Here is a 22,478-nt window from a genome sequence, read left to right on the forward strand (position 1 = left end):
AATCTTTGGACTGTGGGAGGAAGCAGGAGCACATTGGGAAATCTCACAGACACGGGAAAAACGTGCAAGCTACACATTTCTTTTACTTTCAATTAAATTTTAAATAAGTTTTCAATAAAACCAGAGTCAATCTAGACCCTATTTCAGCCAAACATCACATCCTTTACACTGCTGTCAAATTTTACATCATGTTAAACTGACGTTTAGAAATCAGGTTTGCACCTGGTGTCCAAAATAAAGCCCTAACTGAACAAGTTCAACTGTAAATCAAAGCAATTTGCAGTCAATTAATAAAGTGCATAACAGTACCACTGAGTTGCAGAGTTATACCCATGAATCATCATAGAATAGAATCCCTACAGTGCAAAAGGAAGCTATCTGGCCCATCAAGCCTGCATTGACAACAATCCCTCTGCAGCCCTATCGCTGTAACCTCACGTATTTACCCCATTAATCCCTAAAACTAAGGGATAATTTACCACGGCCAATCAACCTAACCTGCACATCTTTGGAGTGGAGGAGGAAACCAGAGCACCTGGAGGAAAACCACTCTGCCATGAGGAAAATGTGCAAACTCCACACAGTCAGTTACCCAAGGCTGAAATTGAACCAGAGTGCCTGGTGCTGTGAGGCAGCAGTGTTAACCACTGTGCTACCCTGTTGCCACAGTGAAATCATCAATTATAATGCAATTATAGTTCTCCATTTGTGAAGAATAAATGCAACAGCCAGTTACTGCATGGAAAGAAACATGAATCGGCCACAACTTCTACATGTCAATGAGTTCAATATCACGTAATAGAGCTACAAGTGTCCTCAGTTGGGTGAAGTGGATCATGAGCATACTACACTGCAAAGGAAAAAGCACCAGCAGTATCTGACTCATCTTGCCAACACCAGGGCAGAAATGATTGTGCACGTCTCTGTTACAAAAAGAGAAACATGAAAGACTAGTAGAGACCCTCAAATCATTTGCAGTTGGATTAGTATATTTAACTAATTCCATCATCTCATCCACCTCTCTCATGCCATCCCTTGCCATTCAAGCCCTGGAATTAGAGGTTAATCTTATGAAGAAAAGCTATGTTAGGGCTATGTCCAATGGAGTTTAGAACAATAAGCATTGGTACTATTGAAACATACAAAATTTTGAGGGGACTTGATAGGGTGGAGACAGACGATGTTTCCTCTTGTGTGGGAGGTTAGAACTATGGAACACAATTTAAAAATAAGTTTCCCTTTTAATGGCAGAGATGAGCAGGAAGGTTGTTAGCCCGTGGAATTCTCTCTCCCAGAAAGCACTGGAGGCTGGATTTTAATAAATTCAAGGTGAAACTAGATTGATTTTTGATAGAAATAGGAGTCAAGGATTATGGAAGGCAGGCAAGAAGGTTGAGTCAAAACCACAATCAGGTGGACCATGATCTTATCGAATGGCAGAGTAAACTAAATTAGCCCAGCTGGCATACTCCTGCTCCTAGATTCTATGTTCCTATGTTCATTCCATCCTTCCCATGCCATCATACTCTCACACCTCCCATGCTACACCACCCCTTTCCTCCCATCGCTCTCTTCATGCCACCCATTCCATTCCAATGCTAAACATCTTATCTAGACAGATAGTATTGTCCATGTATCTCAATTTAAATAAAGCTGAAAAAATCTGATGGTAAAGGTTGTCGTATCAGGCTCAATCACTGCCTACATGTGTTCAGTTGTTCATAATCCTCCACTAGATTACATCTTCTGTCAATAGAGGACTAATTCAAAGCAAGTGATGCAAAGGAAAAATTTAAAAAATGGGATATGTGATTCCCATTCTCTCTGTTCAACTTTTAACAAGAAAAATATTAATTCAATAGATAAAATCAATTGAGGATATTTTACTAAATTTGTCTTGTACTCTACTGCTGGCATTAATATAAAAATATTCAAAACAAAAAATAGGAGCACTTCAAAGTTTAAAAAAAAATGTGAATTTTGTTTAAGAACTAAACAATAAAAGGGCAACTTACCTTTATTCTCAAAAATATATTGGCTGACATATTACTTACCAACCACTACAAGTTCATATGGGCATTTTTCAATCCATTGGAAATACTGCAGCTATAAACAGCAGTTTTTAATAGGTTATTTAGGAGTTTGCTAACGTTACTTCTGAAATAAAATATGAAATAAAGTTACATTTCTACTGTTTAAGGCAACATGCACTAAACCTGACAACTTACATGTTGTCACATGAAACAGAATGGCTAAAAAATATAGACAAGCAGCTTGTTGCACTGCACAAGTCAGTAACACAACTTTATTCATCTTTATGTCACACAAACCTCCTTCAGCAACATAGCCTATGCTTGGAATTTTATAGATCCAACTGCTATAGAAATAGCTTCAGAATGTAAACAATACAAATTCTCCTCCCCTCTTTCACAACAAAGATGTGCATTTGTTTTATGAAATCTTGTGCATCGTACATCCATGAAATTGAAGCAATTCCTAACTTTCACAATCACCCAGAATTTCAAAACAAGAATTTCTATTGCAGTGTAATCTGCCAAATTTAAAATCAACAGAATTGGTCGAGCAAATACTTCACACCGGGACTGACAAACCACAATCGTCAAATGAGGTTAATTTTCCTCTATGAATGAAGTCTCGGAAATGAGTTATTTCGACAAAAAAAATCATCACTTGACATCAGTCTTCATTTTTGGTTACCATTTTAGCTCTCAAGATTGAAAAAGGACAACGCATAAAGCACATGTAATTCTGAAAAGTTGAACAAATATACAGCAGACATTTATCATCCACAAGTCTATTAAACTCCAAAAGTATCATTTTCAAAATGGCCCAGACATCTCTGTGCCATATGTATATTTACTGTTTCATTAATCACTGAAATCTGTTACCATAGAAAAATTTTATACTGTCAAAATATTGAATGTATTTTGAATACAGAATCTTCCTGGCACCAGAATTAGTCATATGAAAGACAAATTGCAGGTACAGTTTTCTCCAAATTGCTTCCTATGAACTTGTTTGTATCAGAGGATACAGAGCCATAAAGCCAGTGAACAAATCTAATCTCTGTGCTTTTGTAATGTTAATAATAATTAGGCATAGAATTAATTGGTTAAATCTAAAACTTTAAAAAACTGGTATCAGTAATGATGAAATTCCTGGATTGTTGTAAAAAACATCTGGTTCACTAATGTCCTTTAGGGAAGGAAATCTGCCATCCTCACTTGGTCTACTCAACATGTGACTGTAGGCCCACAGCAATGTGGTTGACCCTTAATTGCCCTCAAATTGTCCGAGTACACAATGCAGTTGTATTCAAGACAGCAGATCACCATCACCTTCTCAAAAGCAATCCGGGATGGACAACAAATGCTGACATTTATAAAATGTACAAATTACTCCTCTTGAAGTTGAATTCGGCTTGAACATTTGATTTAACCAGTAACACAAATTAAGAACTTTAACAAGACCAGACCTTTCTCATATTAAAAAATGTAATCGAATACTTGCATCTAAATAATGCCTTTCAGAACCTTAAGACATGCCAAAGCACTTTACAACAAATTAATCATTTTTGAAGTGTAGTCACTTCTGCAACATAGATGGGTAGTGGTAACATTACTAGACTAGGAAACTGGGGGCCCTAGGGACACTTGTTCAAATTCCACGACAGCTGGAATTAAAATTCAATTAATAAATCTGGAATGAATAGTTTGTCTCAGTAAAGATGACCATTAAACAACTGTTGATTGTTACAAAAAATCTATTTGGTTCCCTAATATCCCTTTAGGGAAGGAAATCTGCTGTACTTAGCTGGTCTGGTCTACATGCAATTCCAGGCTCAGAGTAATATGCTTGATTCTTATATATCCTCCAAAATAGCCTAGCAAGCCATTCAATGGTCTCAAAAAGCACCAGAAAAATCAGATTGCATGGCATCAATTAGGCATCACAAATGACAACAGCAAACCTCCTGGCAAAGCACAAAGAGAATTGCCCTGGGCATCCTCAACATTGACACTGGGCACTATAAACAAACACTAGCAGGAAAGGCTTATGAGCACCACTACTGACCAAGATATAAAGGACATGGCTGCTAGACTGGGTCCATAGCAGGTGGCGAGGGAACGAATGAGGGGAAAAAACCTACTTGTCCTCATCCTCAACAATCTGCCTATCTTGGGAAGATGCATCCATGACAGTACTGGTTGGAGGTGACCACTGCAAAAGTCCTTGTGGATCTGCCTTCACATTGATGATACATACGCTCCATTGTGTTGTGTGGTAGGGAAATAGAGTTAGATTTCAACTTGGATGATGCAACTCAAAACTGGACATCCATAAGGCTCTGTGGGCAGAATTGTATTCAACCACAAGCTGCAACCTGTTGGCTCTGCATATCCCCTACTCTACCATTTCCCTGCAGTTGTACCCCAATCCTGTATTTTTTCTATTGGTGGGACATCACTGGCTGGCCAGCATTTAATGCCCATGCCTAGTTGGCCTAGGGCAGTTGAGAGTCAATCACATTGGGTCTGAAGTCACATGTAGGCAGATATCCTTCCCCAAGGGACATTAATATACCAGATGGGTTTTTCTGACAATGCTTTCGTGGTCATCAGCAGATTCCTAATTCCAGATTTTTTTAAAAAATTGAATTCAAATTCCACCATCTGTCGTGGCAGGATTCGAATCTAGATCCTCCCAACATTGGCTGAGTATATGGATTAACTGTCTAGCAATAATACCATGAGGCGATCGCCTACCCAATAAAGAGTACAAGACAGCATTCCTGCAGCAGCATTAGGAAATCTAAATATTAGCTATCAACCTGCTGAAGCTGCAAAAAGACTACTTGCATGCCAAATACCACAAGCAGCATGTGCCAAGCAATGCCTCAGCCAGAGGATCAGGTCCAAGTTCTGCAGACCTGGCAGATCCAGTTGTGAATTGTGGTGGACAATTAAATTAATGAATAGGACAGAGGGGCTCCACAAGTATCTCCATTCTCAAATTATGAGGGAACCCAGCATACCAGGGCAAAAGACAAAGCTGAAGCATTTGCAACCATCAGCCAGAAGTGCCAAGTGGATGATCATTCACAGCCTCCTCCCAAGATGCCTAGCATTTCAGATGCCAGTCTTTAGCCTATTCAATTCACGTGATATCAAGAAATAGCTGTAGTCACTGGATACTGCAAAGTCAATGAGTCCCAACAATATTCCAGCAATATACTGAAGACTTGTGCTCCAGAAGTTGCCACGCCCATAGACGAGATGTTGCAGGGCAGCTATAACACCGGCACCTCCCTGACAATAGAAATAAGTTTCATTTTGTTTCATACAAAACACAAAAAATAGGAGCAGGAGTAAGCCCATCAAGTCTACTCTGCCATTCAATACAATCATGGTTGATCTTGGGCTTCAACTCCATTTTCCCCATCTGCTCCCATATCCCTTAACAGACCAAAAGTCTACTTATCCTGACCTTAAATATATTCAACAATGGAGCATCCAAAATCCCCAAGGATAGGGAATTCCAAACATTCACAGCCCTGAGTGAAATCTCAACAGTATATCCACTCACTCCGTTGTGTGGCAATCCCTATTATTCATTGCTTTTTCTTCACCCTGTTTTATTCATTTTTATCACTTAATATCATTCATTTCCTAATTTCCCTCCTAACTCATCTTTTATTGATTTTTTTAAGTTGCACAATGTTTCTTCTTCATCTATTTTACAATTTTCCACCATAAGGACAGAAGTGATGATGATCACTGATGATCGTACAATGTTCATCATTCGCAATCCCTAAGATAGCGAAATACTCATATTCGTACACAGCAAGACCAGGACAATATTCAGGCTTTGGTTGCTTGAATGGCAAAAACATTTGTGCCACATAAATGCCAGGCAATGACCATCTCCAACACGACAGAGAATCGAACCATTTCCCATAACATTAAATAGCCTTACCATTGCTACCCTTAATATCAACATCCTGCAGTGCTACCACAGGCCAGAAACTGAACTGGACTAAGCATTCAGAACAAGTCAGAGACTGGAAAATCTACACAGTCTGTAACTCATCTCCTGACTCCCCAAGTCTGTCCACCATCTACAAGGCAAAAGAGTCTGACCAAAGATTCGTCACTTGCGAGCAGCTCCAACGACACTCAAGAAGCTTAACACAATCCAGAAGAGAATAGCCCACTTGATTGGCTCAATCACCAAGACACAGAGGCAACAATGTGCCTAATCTTCAAAATACACAGCAGCAACTTCCTGAGGCTCCTTTGACAGTGCCTTCCAAACTGGTGACCTCTATCATCTACAAGGACAAGGACAAGGACAAGGACAGCAGATGCCTAGGAACACCTCCAACTGCAATTCCCCTCCAAACCACATACCACCCTGACTTGGAACTATATTGTTATTTGTTCACTATCGCTGGGTCAAATCATGAAATTCCCCTCCTGAAAATACTGTGGGTGTACTTAAATCACATGGATTGTAAAAGCTCAAGAAAGCTCACCACCACCTTCTCAAAGATTACAGATGAGCAATAATTGGTCTAGCCAGTGACACCCACACCCCGCGAACAAATACATAAAAATCAGTCAATTTATGTCTTCTGCACAAGTCAAATCAAAACTGGGTATATTGCTATAGTTTTAAGACTAACAGCATTACTCAACATGGTTAAACAAAATATGTAGCAGCCATTTACCATTTACATAGGTAACTTAAAGACTAGAATTTTACATTCAGGTAAGTTTCAAATATTGAACAATTCACAAATGGATTTATCTCATCTACGTATTTTCATAACCATTAAATTGTCAATCAAGGCCCCACAAACAGCAATGTGATAATGACAATCTGTTTTTTGTGATATTAATTCATATATTGACCAAACTCCACTTCAATATACTTCACAGAATCTTTCCCATCCACCTGAAAAGAACAGACAGTCCTCACTTAATGTCTAAAAGACCCACCCCAGAGTTTCAGCCTAGATTTTCATGCTCAAATCTCTGGCGTGGGACTGAACTCATAACTTTCAGATGCAACCTTCTCATCCCCCTATGCTGACACTATAGTTAAGAAAGCTCACCAACGCCTCTACTTTCTCAGAAGACTAAGAAATTTGGCATGTCAGCTACGACTCTCACCAACTTTTACGGATGCACGTAGAAAGCATTCCTTCTGGTTGTATCACAGCTTGGTATGGCTCCTGCTCTGCCCAAGACAGCAAGGAACTATAAAGGGTCGTGAATGTAGCCCAATCCATCACACAACCAGCCTCCTATCCATTGACTGTCTACACTTCCCGCTGCCTCAGCAAAGCAGCCAGCATAATTAAGGACCTGATGCACTCCAGACACTTTCCCTTCATCCATCAGGAAAAAGATACAAAAGTCTGAGGTCATATACCAACTGACTCAAGAACAGCTTCTTCCCTGCTGCTGCTCACTTTTAAATGGACTTACATTAAGTTGATCTTTCTCTACACCTTGCTATGACTACAACACTACATTCTGCACTCTTTTGTTCCCTTCTCTATGAACTGTAAGCTTTGTCTATATAGCGCGCAAGAAACAATTCTTTTCACTGTATGTTAATATATGAGACAATAAATCAATCAAATCAAAATCAAAGGTATGGGTGTGATCAGCTGAGCCACATCTGATCACTTGCAATGATTTTAATTATGATTAATTAAAACCAAAGTGCAAATTTGCAATTAAAATTTGTCAATTAGAAAGAAAGTTTTAGGCAAACATTTCCCTTCATCCCTATCAGAGTGTCTGAATTTTATCCTTTAGATGTTGCTACAGCTTTATTGCTATTCCGCAGCTATATATGGAATAGGAGCTATTTCTGAAGGGATAACACAGATAACATGCCAGTGAGCAAATCAGAATTCAGAAAATACTTAAATTAAGCAAACAAAAGCATTCAAAATAATCATATGAAGTAAATAATGAATATTGTTAAAACCATCAGTTATGTTATTGAGCATCACGCAAGTATTGCAAGGCATTTGGAATCTTTACAAATTTAAATTTACAAAAACACAGATATTGTGGTAATGCCAGATGTTTATCAGTAATCCATTTAACCTCCCTGTAAAATTAAAAATGATAATGTGTCTTCTGCACAAGTCAAATCAAAACTGGGTATATTGTTATAATTTTAAAACTAAAAGCGCCACGCAACATGGATAAACAAGATGACATAGCTATTTACAATAGGTAACTTACAAAGATTAGAATTTTACATTCAGTTAAGTTTCAAATATTGGATAATTCACAAACGGATTTGAAACCATTAAATTGTCAATGACAGTGACTAAGTTAAATTACGTATATATTAAAGAGAGAAATAAGTGCAACATTCAAGTATTGAGCCCACACGGGACATTCTAGATTCTGAACAAATGCAGTGAATTAATTGTACTGTGTTATCAGCAATAAATGTATGCATTTTACATGTAGTTGGTTATGTAAACCTGTTTTCCTGAAAACGTTATCAAAAAATTATTCTTTTTGGCAACTATGACTGCTTGATGTGAGTATGACTCCAAGGGCATTGCATTTTGATGACATTCTTCACAAACAAGTCTAAAATTATTCGCTTTTATTATTAGTGTCATAAGTAGGCTTACGTTAACACTGCAATGAAGTTACTGTAAAAGTACTGAGGGAGAATTTAGCCTGGCCAACGCACCTATCCTGCAAGTCTTTTGGACTGCGGGAGGAAACCCACCCAAACATGGGGAGAATGTACAGACTCCACACAGAAAGTGGCCCAAGGCAGGAATCAAGCCCAGGTCACTGGTGCTATGAGGCAGCAGTGCTAACTGCTGTGCCAATTCATATTTGTAGGTGCAACAAGCAAAGACAGCATTTACTGCCTATTATAATAGTCCTCAAGAATGTTATAACAAATCATCTTGAACTGTTGCAATCCATTCAGTGAAGATAGGAAGGCTCTGACAATGAAACAACAACAGAAAAGCATGACTCAAACAAGTCAGCATGATTTTACTAAGAGGGAAATCCTATTTAATAAATTTGCTGGGTTTTTTTTGAGGATGTAATGAGCAAGGTAGATATTGGGGAACTAGTAGATGTCGCACACTTCAATTTCTGAAAGATATTAATAAGGTGCAACATGACATTAATGGACAATAAAAGTGTGCATGGAATTGGAGGCAATATATTAACAAGGATAGAGAATTGGTCAACAAATAGGAAGCAGACAGTGGGCATAAATGGGACTTTTGCAAGTTGACAGGTAGTTAATAGCAGAGTACAGCAAGGGTCAATGCTAGGGCCTCAGCTAATTACAACCTATATTAATGACTTAGATGAAGAGCCAGAAGCAATGCTCTAAAGTTTGCTGATGACACAAAGCTAGATGGAAAATAAGTTGTGGAAAGTTAGAGTGGTTGCAAAGAGATATAGACAGGATGAAAATGTAGGAGTAATACAGAAAGTGCAAAGTTATCCACTTTATTCGCAAGAATAGAAGATCGGAATTTTTTTTAAACTTGTAAGTGTTGATATTCAATGAGACTCGAATACGCTTGCAGAAGGAATACAAAAAGTTAGCATGCAATTAGGAAGCCAAATAGGACAAGGACCTTTCTTGTAAGGGGACTGGAATATAAAAATAAAGAAGTCTTGCTACAATTGTGCAGGATTTTGGTGAGACTGCATCTGGAGTTGTATGCAACTTTGGCCTCCATCTTTAACGGCTATACTTGCATTGGAAACAGTACAGCAAAGATTCACTAAATTGGGCCAGGAAGCGGGGGGAAGTAGTTGTCATAAAAGATAGAAAGCCTACAGTGCAGAAAGAGGCCATTTGGCCCATCGAGTCTGCACTGACCACAATCCAACCCAGGCTCTACCCCATATCCCTACATATTTACCCACTAATCCCCCTAACCTAGGCATCTTAGGACACTAAGGGACAATTTTTAGCACGGCCAATCAACCTAAGCCTCACATCTTTGGACTGGAAGCAAAATTACTATTTTGACCTATGAGAGGCTGAACAAATTGGGTCCATTTTCTCTAGAACGTAGAGGCAATCTCATTGAAATGTTCAAGATTTTGAAGGGCTCAATAGGTTAGATGCCAAGAGATTATTTCTGTGGGGAAACTAAAATGTGGGGCACGGCCTCAAGATAAGGAATCAATTATTTAGACCTTCAATGAGGAGAAATTACTTCACTCAAGGCTTGTGAATCTTTGAACTTCTCTGTCTCAGAAAGACGTAGATGCTCCAATGAAAACATTTAAGGCTGGGACAGACATGTCTTTGATCTCTCAAGGAATGTGCAAGAAAATGGAGTTGAAGCCCAAGATCAGCCACAATCATGCTGAATGGTAGGCTTACATCTGCAGATTGGTGCCAGTCTTGGAGTGGAACTTCTCAACCAAAGGAATGACTGCAAGAGCATCACAATACAATTCCACTCTATCCTCACCGACGTCGAAAGAACACACTTTCTAACAATCACTGAACAGCTGTCAGATGCAAGACTAATTCTAATCATTCCTCATTATGAATTTCTGTGGCACCCCTACCACCACCTCAACTATCATTAACAGCATGTGTAGCACAAATTCAAGATCAAACTTGGAACCTTGCTTGTTTCTATCACTGGCCAAGCACACTAGTCACATGGAAACTTAATTACTATTTTCCAACCTAGGACAAATACAAGGAAGATGTGATGCAAGTTTTGCATCCAGTACATTGAAAGATCTGATTTCCTTAGAACAGACTAGCCAGGTAGGAGTACAATGTGATGAAACACATTAAAAGTCTCTCAGAATTTGATCAAAAAAGCATTTTGATTACAGAAGAAGATCAAATACTTTCAACTAGTCCTTAATGTGCCCAGTCTAGAAACCTGCCAATTTTCACACACAACTGTCAATGACAGTTAACTGTTTCTTCAGTTTATAGACTCACAATGACAATCATATTAACTAATTCAAACAATTACATTACACTATACTGCAGTTAAATGTACTGACATTCTGAAGGATTATCTAGTGAGTGAAAAAACCTTGATAATGTACAGTTATCATTTGAGGGTAAATTAAGAAATGAGAGATGTCTCAAGTCATTACAAAAACGTACTAGGACAAAACATAAATTAAACAAATAAAAAACAATTTATCTAAAATCGAATCCAGGGGAGCCATTATAGCTCGATAGGAACATGTCGGGCACAGTATTACAACACTTACGTAAACTAGGTTTTTGCCTCTCCCACCCAATTAAAAAAAACAAAAATAGGCGCAATTTTAATCACAAACATTTCAAATATACAAATTTAAAAACTGGAGAGATCAGAAATTCCGCCAATATTCAACATTAATAAACTTCACAGCGTATATAAAAACGATCAAATTACATTTTAAAAAACGCGTATCCTCCGGTGCAGATAACTAGACTCCTGCAAATATCCATTTTATACAGAAGTTTCCTGGAACAAACACGGTCCCATTATCTGAGCAATTGCAACCAATACATTTTTTCGCGACTTAAAATGTGTGTATTTAAATGCAATGTCACACACATTCTGTGGCATTGCAGCCATTACATTATGTTTTACATTAAACTGCTTGGTGCTACAGGTTGAGTGAATCACATTGTTTATGCGTTTTAAAGAAAAAAAATACAATCTCGACAACGTGCCTTATTTCTGCACTTTAATAAGCAAATGTCTTTCACGCTGCACACTGCAGATTTCAGATCAGTTACTGCTGAAATTGGCCCGAGTTTTTTTTTGTTGTCCTCCCCTACCAATCACTCACTATTTTTTTCTGTCCCGCCATCTTGGAGAGAAGCAGCCATTTTTAACGCGGAGCAAAACTTCAACCCATACACAACACAAAACCCACACTATAGAGCCTGGAGACTTGGGAGGCAAAGCATAAAGAGAAGGGGGTATGCGGAAAGTGTAACCAAATGCAATGCAACCACCGACAAAAATGAAAAGACACGCCATTCACACCACACAGTCAATATTTGCAAACGTCTCTGCTCATATGCACCGTTGCTTCTCAAGTTAGTATATATATAATAGAACCACCGTCAATGAGCCTACCCCCATTTAAGTAGAGAGAGAGAGAGAGATAGGGGGCTTCCACAAAATCTGGCTTTGCAGCGGGAGGGCGGTCAATGCATTAGTTGGTTATTACGACGCAGGAACGAAAATGGAAAAAAAGATTTTTTTAAATAAATAAAAGACTAGTATCTCTGAGCTCTTACCTTTATTAACAAGGCCTTCGTTCTGGCGCCATCTTCATGAACCTTCAGAAATCCAAACAGTCGGCTGTGCGATAGCGACAGACAGATGACACACGTTAAAATCGGTTTTAATTTATGCACAAACACTAAAACTTAATCAAAGACACAAGACAAAACTTGCAGAATTTTTCTAACCTATCGAGAGTTGCAATAGAGTCTCTCTCCTGGGGCGTCAGAGTTGGAAAGTCATCCTCAATTTCACTCGGTTTTCCCGCCGCCATTTTCTTTTCCTCATCACCGAATGATACTCCACAGGATTTCATGGGCTTACAAGACAAGAGGTGGAGAGAAAAAAATGTTTGCAATTTATTTCTGTTATCCTTTATTATTTCCGTGGACTTTTTTTTGGTTGCTTTCCTTTCACATCCTTCAAGCTCTGGCGTCCTTTCTACCATGCGTTGCTGGAGTCCTTATTTTGGGGGGGAGGAGGAGGAGGGGGGTGAAAAAAAATCAAAACAGCATTGAAATGATGTTAGGTGGCGGTGGTGGCGGGGGGGAAGAGGGGGAAAAAAAAGAAAAAAAACTTCAAAGCAGAAAAGTTGTAATTGTGTCACACCGAATCCACGCCGTAAGCGCACAAACAGCAAAGCCTCACTCGCGGCCAATGGGTAGCAGCCTGCCGCCCCACGTGCCTTTGTGTTGACTTGCGTCAGCTCGTGCTGCGGGATCAACTGACACGGGAAGCCCGCCCCTTCCGGCCTCCGCCGGCGCCCATTGGCCCGCCCGCCCCGGCTCCTCGCCCGCCGAGGGCCGGGGGGGACGCCGGTCTCTGGCCGCTCTCCATTGGTGAGGCCGCCACGTCAATCATCCAGATGGCCGCACACGTCAGCAGGGCGAGGGTTCGCTCGAGCTATAAAAGGAATGTTCGCTGCGCACAACTTTAGTTTTGCTCCATTTTTGTTTGGTGGTGGAGGGTAATGGTAGTGGTGTAGTAATAATAGGAGGAATCGGGTGGGTAATGGTGGTGCTGCTGCAATAAATAAGAAAAATCGAGCGGGGTGGGGAATGTTTGGTGTTGCCCCGTCATGTCGGATAGATAGTGGTTGTTAAGGCTAATGTTTTCTCGTGGAGTTTTTTTGGGTGGGGGCGATGTCGCAATTTTGGTGCCAACAAAAGCGTCGCGGCCACATCCCCACACTTTCCAAAGTAAAGTGGTGTGGGGACTGATATGGGCGGGGGGAGCGAATTTTTTTTTTCCTTTCTTATTAAGTCAGCCGTGAGCGATGGCGCCGTACAAAATGTGCTCTGACAAATGGGGAGTCGCCTTGTGAAATTTGAGATTTTTTTTCCCTCTCTACTTTCACCCCACCCCGTCTAACCAGGAGCGCGCCGCAGTCGGGAATGTTCCCACAGCATTTGAAGTTAACTCGTCCCCTGCTGGTCGTAAATATCTGCTCAAGCCCGCAAAAAGTTTTACTCTCAAACGAGGGCTAATGCAACAAATTCAATGTACTTATCCTCTCTTTCGCTGTCCCCAACTTCCCCTTCCCCCACCCTCACGTTCTCCAGGAGTTGAGAGGCTGCCCCCATGGATTTGACTTTGCCGATCATTATTCGCAGTGTTGATGTTTCCCATAATACGCTCCAATGTCTTGATTTGTCCTTAACAAATACTCCCGATTATATCGGTCGTCATGTGCTACTCAATGATTTGGGTTTTTCAGCCGAATTGGGTAGTTTGTTCTAATTACATTATCGAAAAGCAAGATTTTTAGGATATCGAATACGTTTTGCCATGGCACTTGTATTGACAGATTTCATGCATTTTTACTTGTAAATTTGTGACTTTGGGTTTATAATTGCTTCACACCTATTGACTAATTTTTGCAGAGCTTTGAGGCTTGGGACTGTTTCCTTCCCATGAAGTGCATCTTGACCTTTTTTACTATTAAAGGTGCCGTTTAGGTAGGTGCAAGTCACTTTTGATTACGTGCATTTGTGCTCCGTAATCATGAAGGCACCAGTCTCAATCTGGGATACAATTGAATCTCACGCAAGGGTGAGTCTGCACGTTCTATAATTGACCATCGCAAATCAGTCCCGTGCAAATGCCATTGGTTAGCTCTTCTGTTTAGGCCCATTAGAAAACTTGCAGATATATTGCTCCTTCTAAATTCTTGGGATTTAGAAATACAAAAATTCAACCATGATATGAGGCAGTTGAGTCCCGAGTCAGATTGGTTAGCTGTTGAATGAAGCTCTGCCTCAAAGATTTGCATTCTTAATCCAGGCTGACACTTCAGTTATACTGAGTACTGTTGTACTGTCAGGTGCTATCTTACTTTCACTCATGGCATTGGTAGAATGGCTGTATGGTAACACTCAATGAGTAAGTGTTCTCATTGGTGTTTTCTCCTGTCTGTTACCCTCCACTAATGCAACTAAAATATAGAATTGTCATTTATCCCTTTGCCTTTTGTGGGATGTGTATATTAGTCTGTTTCCCTGCCTTACTACAACTTTTAAATTTGTGAAACTTACTGAAGCAAGCATCTCTTGTACTATTCCAGAGGGTCCATATTTGCCTCCTGTTTTTTAACCCTTAGTACTACTTAATCCTGTCCCTTGAATGTTGATTGAAGGTGCAAGCTAGTATAGTAAACTCTGCAAGGGAATTGAAAGGGGTATTGTCAGATACAATTTAATAAATTCTCTTTGCACACTCTTGTATCTTGTTTTTGGATTGTCTTTGGTGGGGGTTGCTAGGCCTAAGCCCTTTCTCCTCTGCTGCTGTGATGTGATCTGTGTTCCACACCCCAACTCCAGTGTGGCATAGCCCTATTAATCCACTTTCAGTGAGCATTGCAACATGCATGTATGCACCCACCCACCCATCCAATTCTTTTATCCATCTCATTCAGTCTGATCAGGCTGCCGGTTGCTAAAATACAATGCTGGTTGACTGTAATGCCTACCAATTAGAGGGAAAAAAAATCTGAGCCCTACCAAAAGTGCTTACAGTTGGTGCTATAAGCAGATTTTGGCACAGGCTCTGACAACATTGCCTAAGGAATTTTGTTAATTGTGTCCATCCTGCAGTTAAATGTGTAATTGACACCTATAGGTAGTGCTCTAAGTTTTCTAGCATAATGTACTTATTGTTTAATAAAAAATATATAAATACACCATGAGTTATTTTGAACAATGGGTAATGAGGGAATTGCATTCTAGGAATATAAGTTTGTACATTAATGCCAAGCCAAATGAGTATTTAAAATAGAGGCATTATGCCAGTTATGTTTTTGAGCATGTAATGTTCTCATTCTGGTCGGTCTTTCTTCTGGTGGAGCACTAGTATAAGATCATCAGACTGTATCACATTGTTGATCCAAAATGCTGCAGTATGGTCTTGAAGACAGATTAGATGGGCTTAAGGTTTAACAATGCTTAAAAGGTGTGGAAATCCAGAGCTGGGTTGGATTTCAGCAACTTTAAATCTAAATGGAAAGAAATGTATTTATGTTCTGACCTCAGTGTCCAAAAGTACTTGACAACCAATGAAGTATGTTTGCAGAGTATTCACACTTGTAGTGTAGAAAATATGTTTGGAAGTTTGCACGTAGCAAACTGACCCAACAATGGAATAAAAGACCTGATCGTTTGTATTTTTAGGTGTTGGTTTGAGGGTAAATGTTGACCTGAATTTGAGGAGAGCTTCCCTTTTCTTCAAAGTGCTATGGAATGTTTTGTCCACCTGAGAAGGAAAATAGAACACACAATTTCTGTCCATTTAACAGCGAGACCTTCAACTGTGCTGCCCTTCAAAAGCACTTTCTATGCCCTTCACCTCTACCACTGAGAACAACAAGGGCAGCAGATACCTGGGAATACCACCACCTGGAGGTTTCCCTCCAAATCATTCACCAGCCTGACTTGGAAATATATTGCTGTTTCTTTACTGTTGCTGGATCAAAGGCTTGTGTTAACATTGCAGTGAAGGTACTGTACAAATTCCTGACATTCCCTCCCAAACAGCATAATTTACACCACATGGACTGCAATGGTTTGAGAAGGCAGTTCACCATCTCTCAAGCAGTTAGGATGGCAATAAATGTTGGCTTGGCCAGCAACACCCACATACCATAAACAACTTTCTAGTCTGCACCAAAGAATCAACCTATGTGGCCTAAGATAAACTGAGGGTGAATTAGCAAGTAATATAAAATGGGCAAGAAGAGCCTCTTTAAATATTTGAAAAGGAAGAGATAGGCCAAAGTGAACATAGGTTGAGATTGGACAAGTAATAACGGGGAATGAGGAAATAGCAAAGGAGTTGAACAACTACTTCTTGTCAGTCTTTGTGGTGGGCGACATCAATAGCATTCCAAAAATACTAAGTAATCAAGGGACAGAATGGGAGGGGGTTGTTTAAACAAATGTAATACAATCACTAGAGGAAAAAGTACTAAAGAACCTAATGACACAAAAGGCCCAACAAGTCCTCTGGAACTGATGGAAAATTACTACCAGTGCATCCACCATCTGTTACCTTCTTTAATATCCTGCAATGTAACCCATCAGGTCCCCCTCATGAAATCATGCCTGTCAAGAAATTTGTTAGTGTTCTCAAGTGGTAATAAGCAGGATAGATAAAAAGGTACCAGTAGATGTAATATACTTGAATTTCCAAAAAGTATTCAATAAGGTACTGCACGAAACTTAAGAGTCTGTAATGTTGGGGGGTAGTATGTTAGAATGGACAGGGGATTGGCTAACTGATAGAGGACAGAAAGTTGACATAAGAGGAACATTTCCAGGATGATGTAGAAGAGTTTCAGAGACCTATGTATTATGCTGGCTTTCATGTGAGAGATTTCTCTTTATTAATTACAGCTCAGCAAATACAAAGAATTCCAGGAGACAGTAATTCTGGCTGAAAACATATTTTGTCCAGGCCATGTCCACATGTGTGGAAGAATGATTTGAAGGCAGCCCAAATCATTCTAAATTTCATTTATCAGTATGGCAATTATACATTTTTTAGAAATGATCTGCCAATCTACTCTGTTCATTATAACCGGATGAGCCAATCATTTTAGTATGAATCATTTATCTTGGGCAATAACATCCTACTCTTTGGTAACATGAGAATTAGTTGGTCCATAGAATCCAAAAGCTCCTGCCCACAGCCTCTCAGCAATCCCAATTATATACGTCATGGAGTTCAAAGATTCCTTTTCTGCTGTCTCTTAGCACCTCAATTATGTAAGTCTAGAGTTCAAAGTTTGTTTTCCAAATGGCAATTCCTTACTGGAATAATTGGAATCATTCTATTCATTTGGCTGTCTGGGATTGCTCGAACTGTCTGAGACCCATGCTGATGAAAGAGCCTTCTATTTGTTCACTTAGTGGCTGTAATGTGGTTTCTTTTACTCAACTATATCCTATCATGCCTTGTGATAGTCTGTAGTTAGCCAAAGTGTACAGAATATGTTTTTCAAAAAAAGTTTAAATTCTCTGCAATGGTTATATGTGTTTCTTTGCAAACAGTACTTTTGTACTTTTACTATATTCACTCTAGATTAGTTTTATCTTAATCTATTAGTCTTTTAATTCTAAATGATCCTAAGTCCCTCTAACAGATGGCAACCTGGTGGTGCTGCAGGGATCTGTGCTGGAACCACAATTATTTACAAAATGTATTAATAATGGTGATATGGTGCAATGACAAGCTCTCCATCAATGTCAGTAAAATGAAGGAGACAGTCATCAACTTAAGGAAATGCAGTGGAGAATATGCCTCTGTCTACACCCTTGGCGAGGAAGTGGAGAAGGTCGAGAGCTTGATGTTCAGATCACGAACAATTTGTCCTAGTTCCTCCATTCTGATGTTATAATTAAGAAAGTCTACCAATACTTCTACTTTCAGAAGGCTAAGGAAATTCAGCATGCCAACTATGACTCATCAATTTGTATAGATGCACCATAGAAACCATACTTTATGGATTTATCACAGCTTGGTATGGCTCCTGCTTTGACCAAGACTGCAAGAAACCACAAAGAGTTGTGAATGTAGCCCAGTCCATCATGCAAACCAGCCTACCATCAGTTGACTCCATCTATACTTTCCACTGCTTTGGAAAATCAGCCAGCATAATCAAAGACCCTGGTCGTACTCTTCCACCTTCTGTCAGGAAAGATATACAAAAGTGCAAAAGTCTGACAATAAATACCAGCTGCCTAAAGAACAGCTTCTTCTCTGCTACCATCAGACTTTTGAATGGTCCTATCATACATTAAGATGATTTTTCTCTTCATCTGTAACTGCAACACTATATTTTGCACCCTATCCTTTCCTTCTCCCATATGTATTCTATGAATGATACGTTTTGCCTGAATAGCATGCAAGAAACAATAGATGTATCTAAATACATGACAATGAATCAAATTTAATCAGACTTGAGTGAATGAAGTGCATGTACCATTGCCAAGTTTGTGGGTGACAAAAATAAGTGGAAAGGCAAGTGATGATGATGACACAAGAAGCCTACAGAGAGATACGACAGGTGAATTGACAGAAACTTGGCAGATGAAATATATTCAATTCAACATTATCATTATTGTATACAGAGACAACAAAAAGTGTGCTTGCAGGCTCCCAAGATACAAAGGGAAAAAACACAAATGCGGAAGTCATTATAAAATGGTGCCAATAGTTATTAAGTGTACCATGTATATTGCACAATGTAGTCATGATGTGGATATGCCAGCATTGGACTGACCCGAAAGCTAGTGAGTTTACTATCAAATAAATCGGTTGGACTGAAACCTGGTGTTGTCAGACTTTTGCACAATGCCCATAGCCTGGGAATATGTTAAAGGACGGAGTTCAGATGAGTTCTGGGGAAGAAGCTGTTCCTAAGCCTGGTCATATGGGTTTGAATGTATCTGGAACCCCACGAGACAAGCCAAAAAACAAACAAAACTGCATTAACTCAGATTAAAACGAACACCCCAATAACCAGGAGCAATTATTCTGCATTCTCAGCAGGTGGAATGCCTGGAGCAGAAAAAGGGGAACCGTTTAAATAGAATTGCGTCTTAACATCCCCTGCATAAGAAACTGACACAAAGGGCACAGTATCATCACAATTCTAATCTCAATTTTCAGCTCTTGAAATTAATGCTTGAAATAAGATTGAAAAGAGAAATATGATTTTCAAAAATGTATTTAAGAAAAGCACTGTTGCTGTTGGAAACACAGTTCCTTATAGACTGTATGATTCATCATATAAAAGCCTTTGTCTCCTGCATCAATTAACTATGTTATGAAGCAAGTACTGGAGGGTCACATCTGGGGTTGAATAATTTTGATAAGTGAAGGCCTAAGGCTGCTAACAGAAATGCTTGGGAGGTTCATAGCCTCATTCCAAGACAATCTGGTAGTTTTGGCAATCCACTAAATATTAGAGAATGTGAACATTTAAGAAGAGGTTAGATATTTTGGGCAGGAAGGAAATCAAAATAATTGTTTAATTTCAAATGAATCAGGTTTACTAAATTCAACTACTTCTGGTCAATTTGCCCATGACTTCGGAGCAGCAATCTTGTTTACAGACGAGAGCAAGACACACCTTTCGCGCCCAATGGGAACCGCAGGAGCTGGGGTGCGTTATAGACCGGACAGTCACATTTTGATTTGATGTGTCTTAAGCTTCCTTTGTACTTTTATTTTTGTTCAGGCTGTTCCCCTTCCTTTTGGGGAGCTGCCCCTTTTACTTTGTCCTAATTTAAATTGAGTTTGTTTATTTGGTTTGACCTTAAAAGAGGACAAGCAAGACACAGCCTTGACTGCCTACATAACTTCAAAGGAAAGCAGTTTTTTCTACACATAACAACAACTTAGATTTATATAACACCTCTTAATGCAGTAAAACATTTCCAAGATGCTTCAGAGGGGATTATGGGCAAAGTAAATTTGACACTACCACACAAATGTACGGATAGATGACCAAAAATCAGTCAAAAAGGTTGGTTTTACAAGGAGAATCACAAGGCAGATGAAAGGGGGCAGCAGCATGATGGTTAGCACTGTTGCCTCACAATGTCAGGGACTCGGGTTCAATTCCCAACTTGGGTCACTGTGGAATTTGCAGATTCTCTCTGAGTCTGCGTAGATTTCCCCTTGAATGCTCCAGTTTCCTCCCACAGTCCAAAGATGTGTGGGTTAGGTTGATTAGCCAAGCTAAATTGACCCTACTTTTGGGGGGATTAGCAGAGTATATATGTGGGGTTATGGGGACAGAGTGGGGTTGTTGTTAGTGCAAGCTTGATGGCCTCCTGTACTGTAGGGATTCTATAATTCTAAGGTCTGGCAAAGAGATAGCCAGAGGTCGTTTGTGGCCTGTTAAAATTGAGGATTCACAGGCAGTCAGGATTGGAGTTAAAGCAGAGATGTGAAGATGGGGGCTCCCCCTCCTTTTGGGGAGCTGCCCCCTTTTTCTTTGTCCGAACGTAATTTAAGTTAGTTTATTTGGTTTGAAGATGGGGGCATTTTTTTTAAGTTTATTTATTCCTGGTAGGCTTACACAAACATTGCAATGAAGTTACTGTGAAAATCCCTTCGTCGCCACACTCCAGCATCTGTTCGGACACACTGAGGGAGAGTTTAGCATAGCCAATGCACCCAACCAGCAGTCTTTCAGATTTTGAGAGGAAACCCACGCAGGCACGGGCAAACTGTGCCACGGACAGATTTGAAAACAAAGACGCTATATTTAAAATTAAGGGAGGAACCAATGCAGATTAGTGAGCACAAAAGGAGTGATAGGTGAGCTGGATTTGGTGAGTGAGTTTATGGTGGAATATCGCACTGGCCTGTTACCGGCTGGAATTAAATCTGATGACAGCTCCACTGGAAACCCGGGTTTAAAAATCACAAGTTTGGCACAGATGCCAACAGGAATATGTACTAAGAAAATGACATTTCTGAGCTGGGCCGGGCCGGGCCTGCAGGCCTGTGCCAAGCCCCATCACCATGGTGCCGGGGTCGTCATTCTGACCCCACACAGGGGTGTGTTTCCGGGTGAGGAGCTGGAGTTGTTGATCCATCAACATCCACAGCAGCTGCGGTATGGCGGAGCGAGGAGGTAAGCTGGGCCAGAAGCGGCGAGCTCCTCCATTTACTTCAGTATGTTTGTAAAGGGGCTTGTGTGGAGAGGGTCAGAGTGAGGGGGTGGGGAAGGTGCATCTGATCGGATTCATGGGGTGATGGATGGTTCGAGGAATATGTCTGCTTTCCCTCCGATCCTGGCTTTAAGTGGATGCGCGTTTTTACTTTCAGTTATAATGTATTGAACATGCAATTTCACGTTTTCTAACTCCAATGAGTTCGTGACGAACGCGTCTCCCAGTTCTTTATATTTGTGATTCTCATTGTTGGATGTGGTATCAAAATTATATCATTTAGCTTCTGATGTCAGTCAGGGTTTGACATATATTACAGATCATAGACGTGAAGAAATAGGCAGTTATTTAATATGATCTTCGCGTTTGTGGGTGTCCCCACCTCCAATGAAATCGCACTCTCGTATCTTTCTCTATGAACGGTATACTTTGTATCGGGCATAACAATAATTTTCACTATGGTAACATGTGACAATAATCAAATTAAAATCTCCAGTGGACTTTAAATCTGGAGAATCTGCACAGAAAGTTGTTGATTGAATGCAATGTTTTCTCATTGAAGGAAGGATGTCATATTGTGGGCGGAATGGTAATTAGCACTGCTGCCTCACAGCGATTCCCGGCTTGGTTCACTATCTGTTGGGGGTTTGCACATTCTCCCCGTGTCTGCATGGGTTCCCTGCAGATGCGCTAGTTTTCTCCCACAGTCTGAAAGACCTGCTGGTTCGGTGCATTGACCAGAACAGATGCAGAAATGTGGCAAATAGGCGAATTTCACAGTAACTTCATTACAGTGTTAATGTAAGCCTTACTTGTAATTAATAAATAAACTTTATTGAGCAGTTTGTATGACCAATGCATTTTCATTCCACACACCAAATACTTTCTCAGACCTTTTTCTCAGTGTTGAAGTGAAGTCTATCCTACAGTATCCGAAACTTGTTTCTTTCAAGACTTCAAAACTGCTAAACTCTTTACTCACTCCGTGT

The 22,478-nt window shown here is 40.0% G+C and overlaps 2 protein-coding genes across 3 annotated transcripts in view; one reads left to right on the forward strand and one right to left on the reverse strand.

Annotated features, from left to right (window-relative positions):
* Window positions 1-12,982, reverse strand: part of kdm6a (lysine (K)-specific demethylase 6A) — a 233,402-nt gene extending 220,420 nt beyond the window's left edge. For both annotated transcript variants that reach the window (XM_080203828.1, XM_080203827.1), the window contains exons 1-2: window positions 12,499-12,982; window positions 12,325-12,388 (exon numbers count right to left, since the gene is read on the reverse strand). In XM_080203828.1, coding sequence (XP_080059954.1) covers window positions 12,325-12,388; window positions 12,499-12,758 — 324 coding nt within the window. In that variant the 5' untranslated portion in view covers window positions 12,759-12,982. The remainder of the gene's footprint in view (window positions 1-12,324; window positions 12,389-12,498) is intronic.
* Window positions 12,983-21,358: 8,376 nt separating this feature from the next.
* The window catches only part of fundc1 (FUN14 domain containing 1), a 29,870-nt gene continuing 28,750 nt past the window's right edge, over window positions 21,359-22,478 (forward strand). Inside the window, exon 1 of the mRNA XM_080203271.1 lies at window positions 21,359-21,452. Coding sequence (XP_080059397.1) covers window positions 21,437-21,452 — 16 coding nt within the window. The 5' untranslated portion in view covers window positions 21,359-21,436. The remainder of the gene's footprint in view (window positions 21,453-22,478) is intronic.

This window comes from Carcharhinus amblyrhynchos, chromosome 15, assembly GCF_965287045.1.
Source record: "Carcharhinus amblyrhynchos chromosome 15, sCarAmb.v2.hapA, whole genome shotgun sequence".
Classification (NCBI taxonomy): domain Eukaryota; kingdom Metazoa; phylum Chordata; class Chondrichthyes; order Carcharhiniformes; family Carcharhinidae; genus Carcharhinus; species Carcharhinus amblyrhynchos.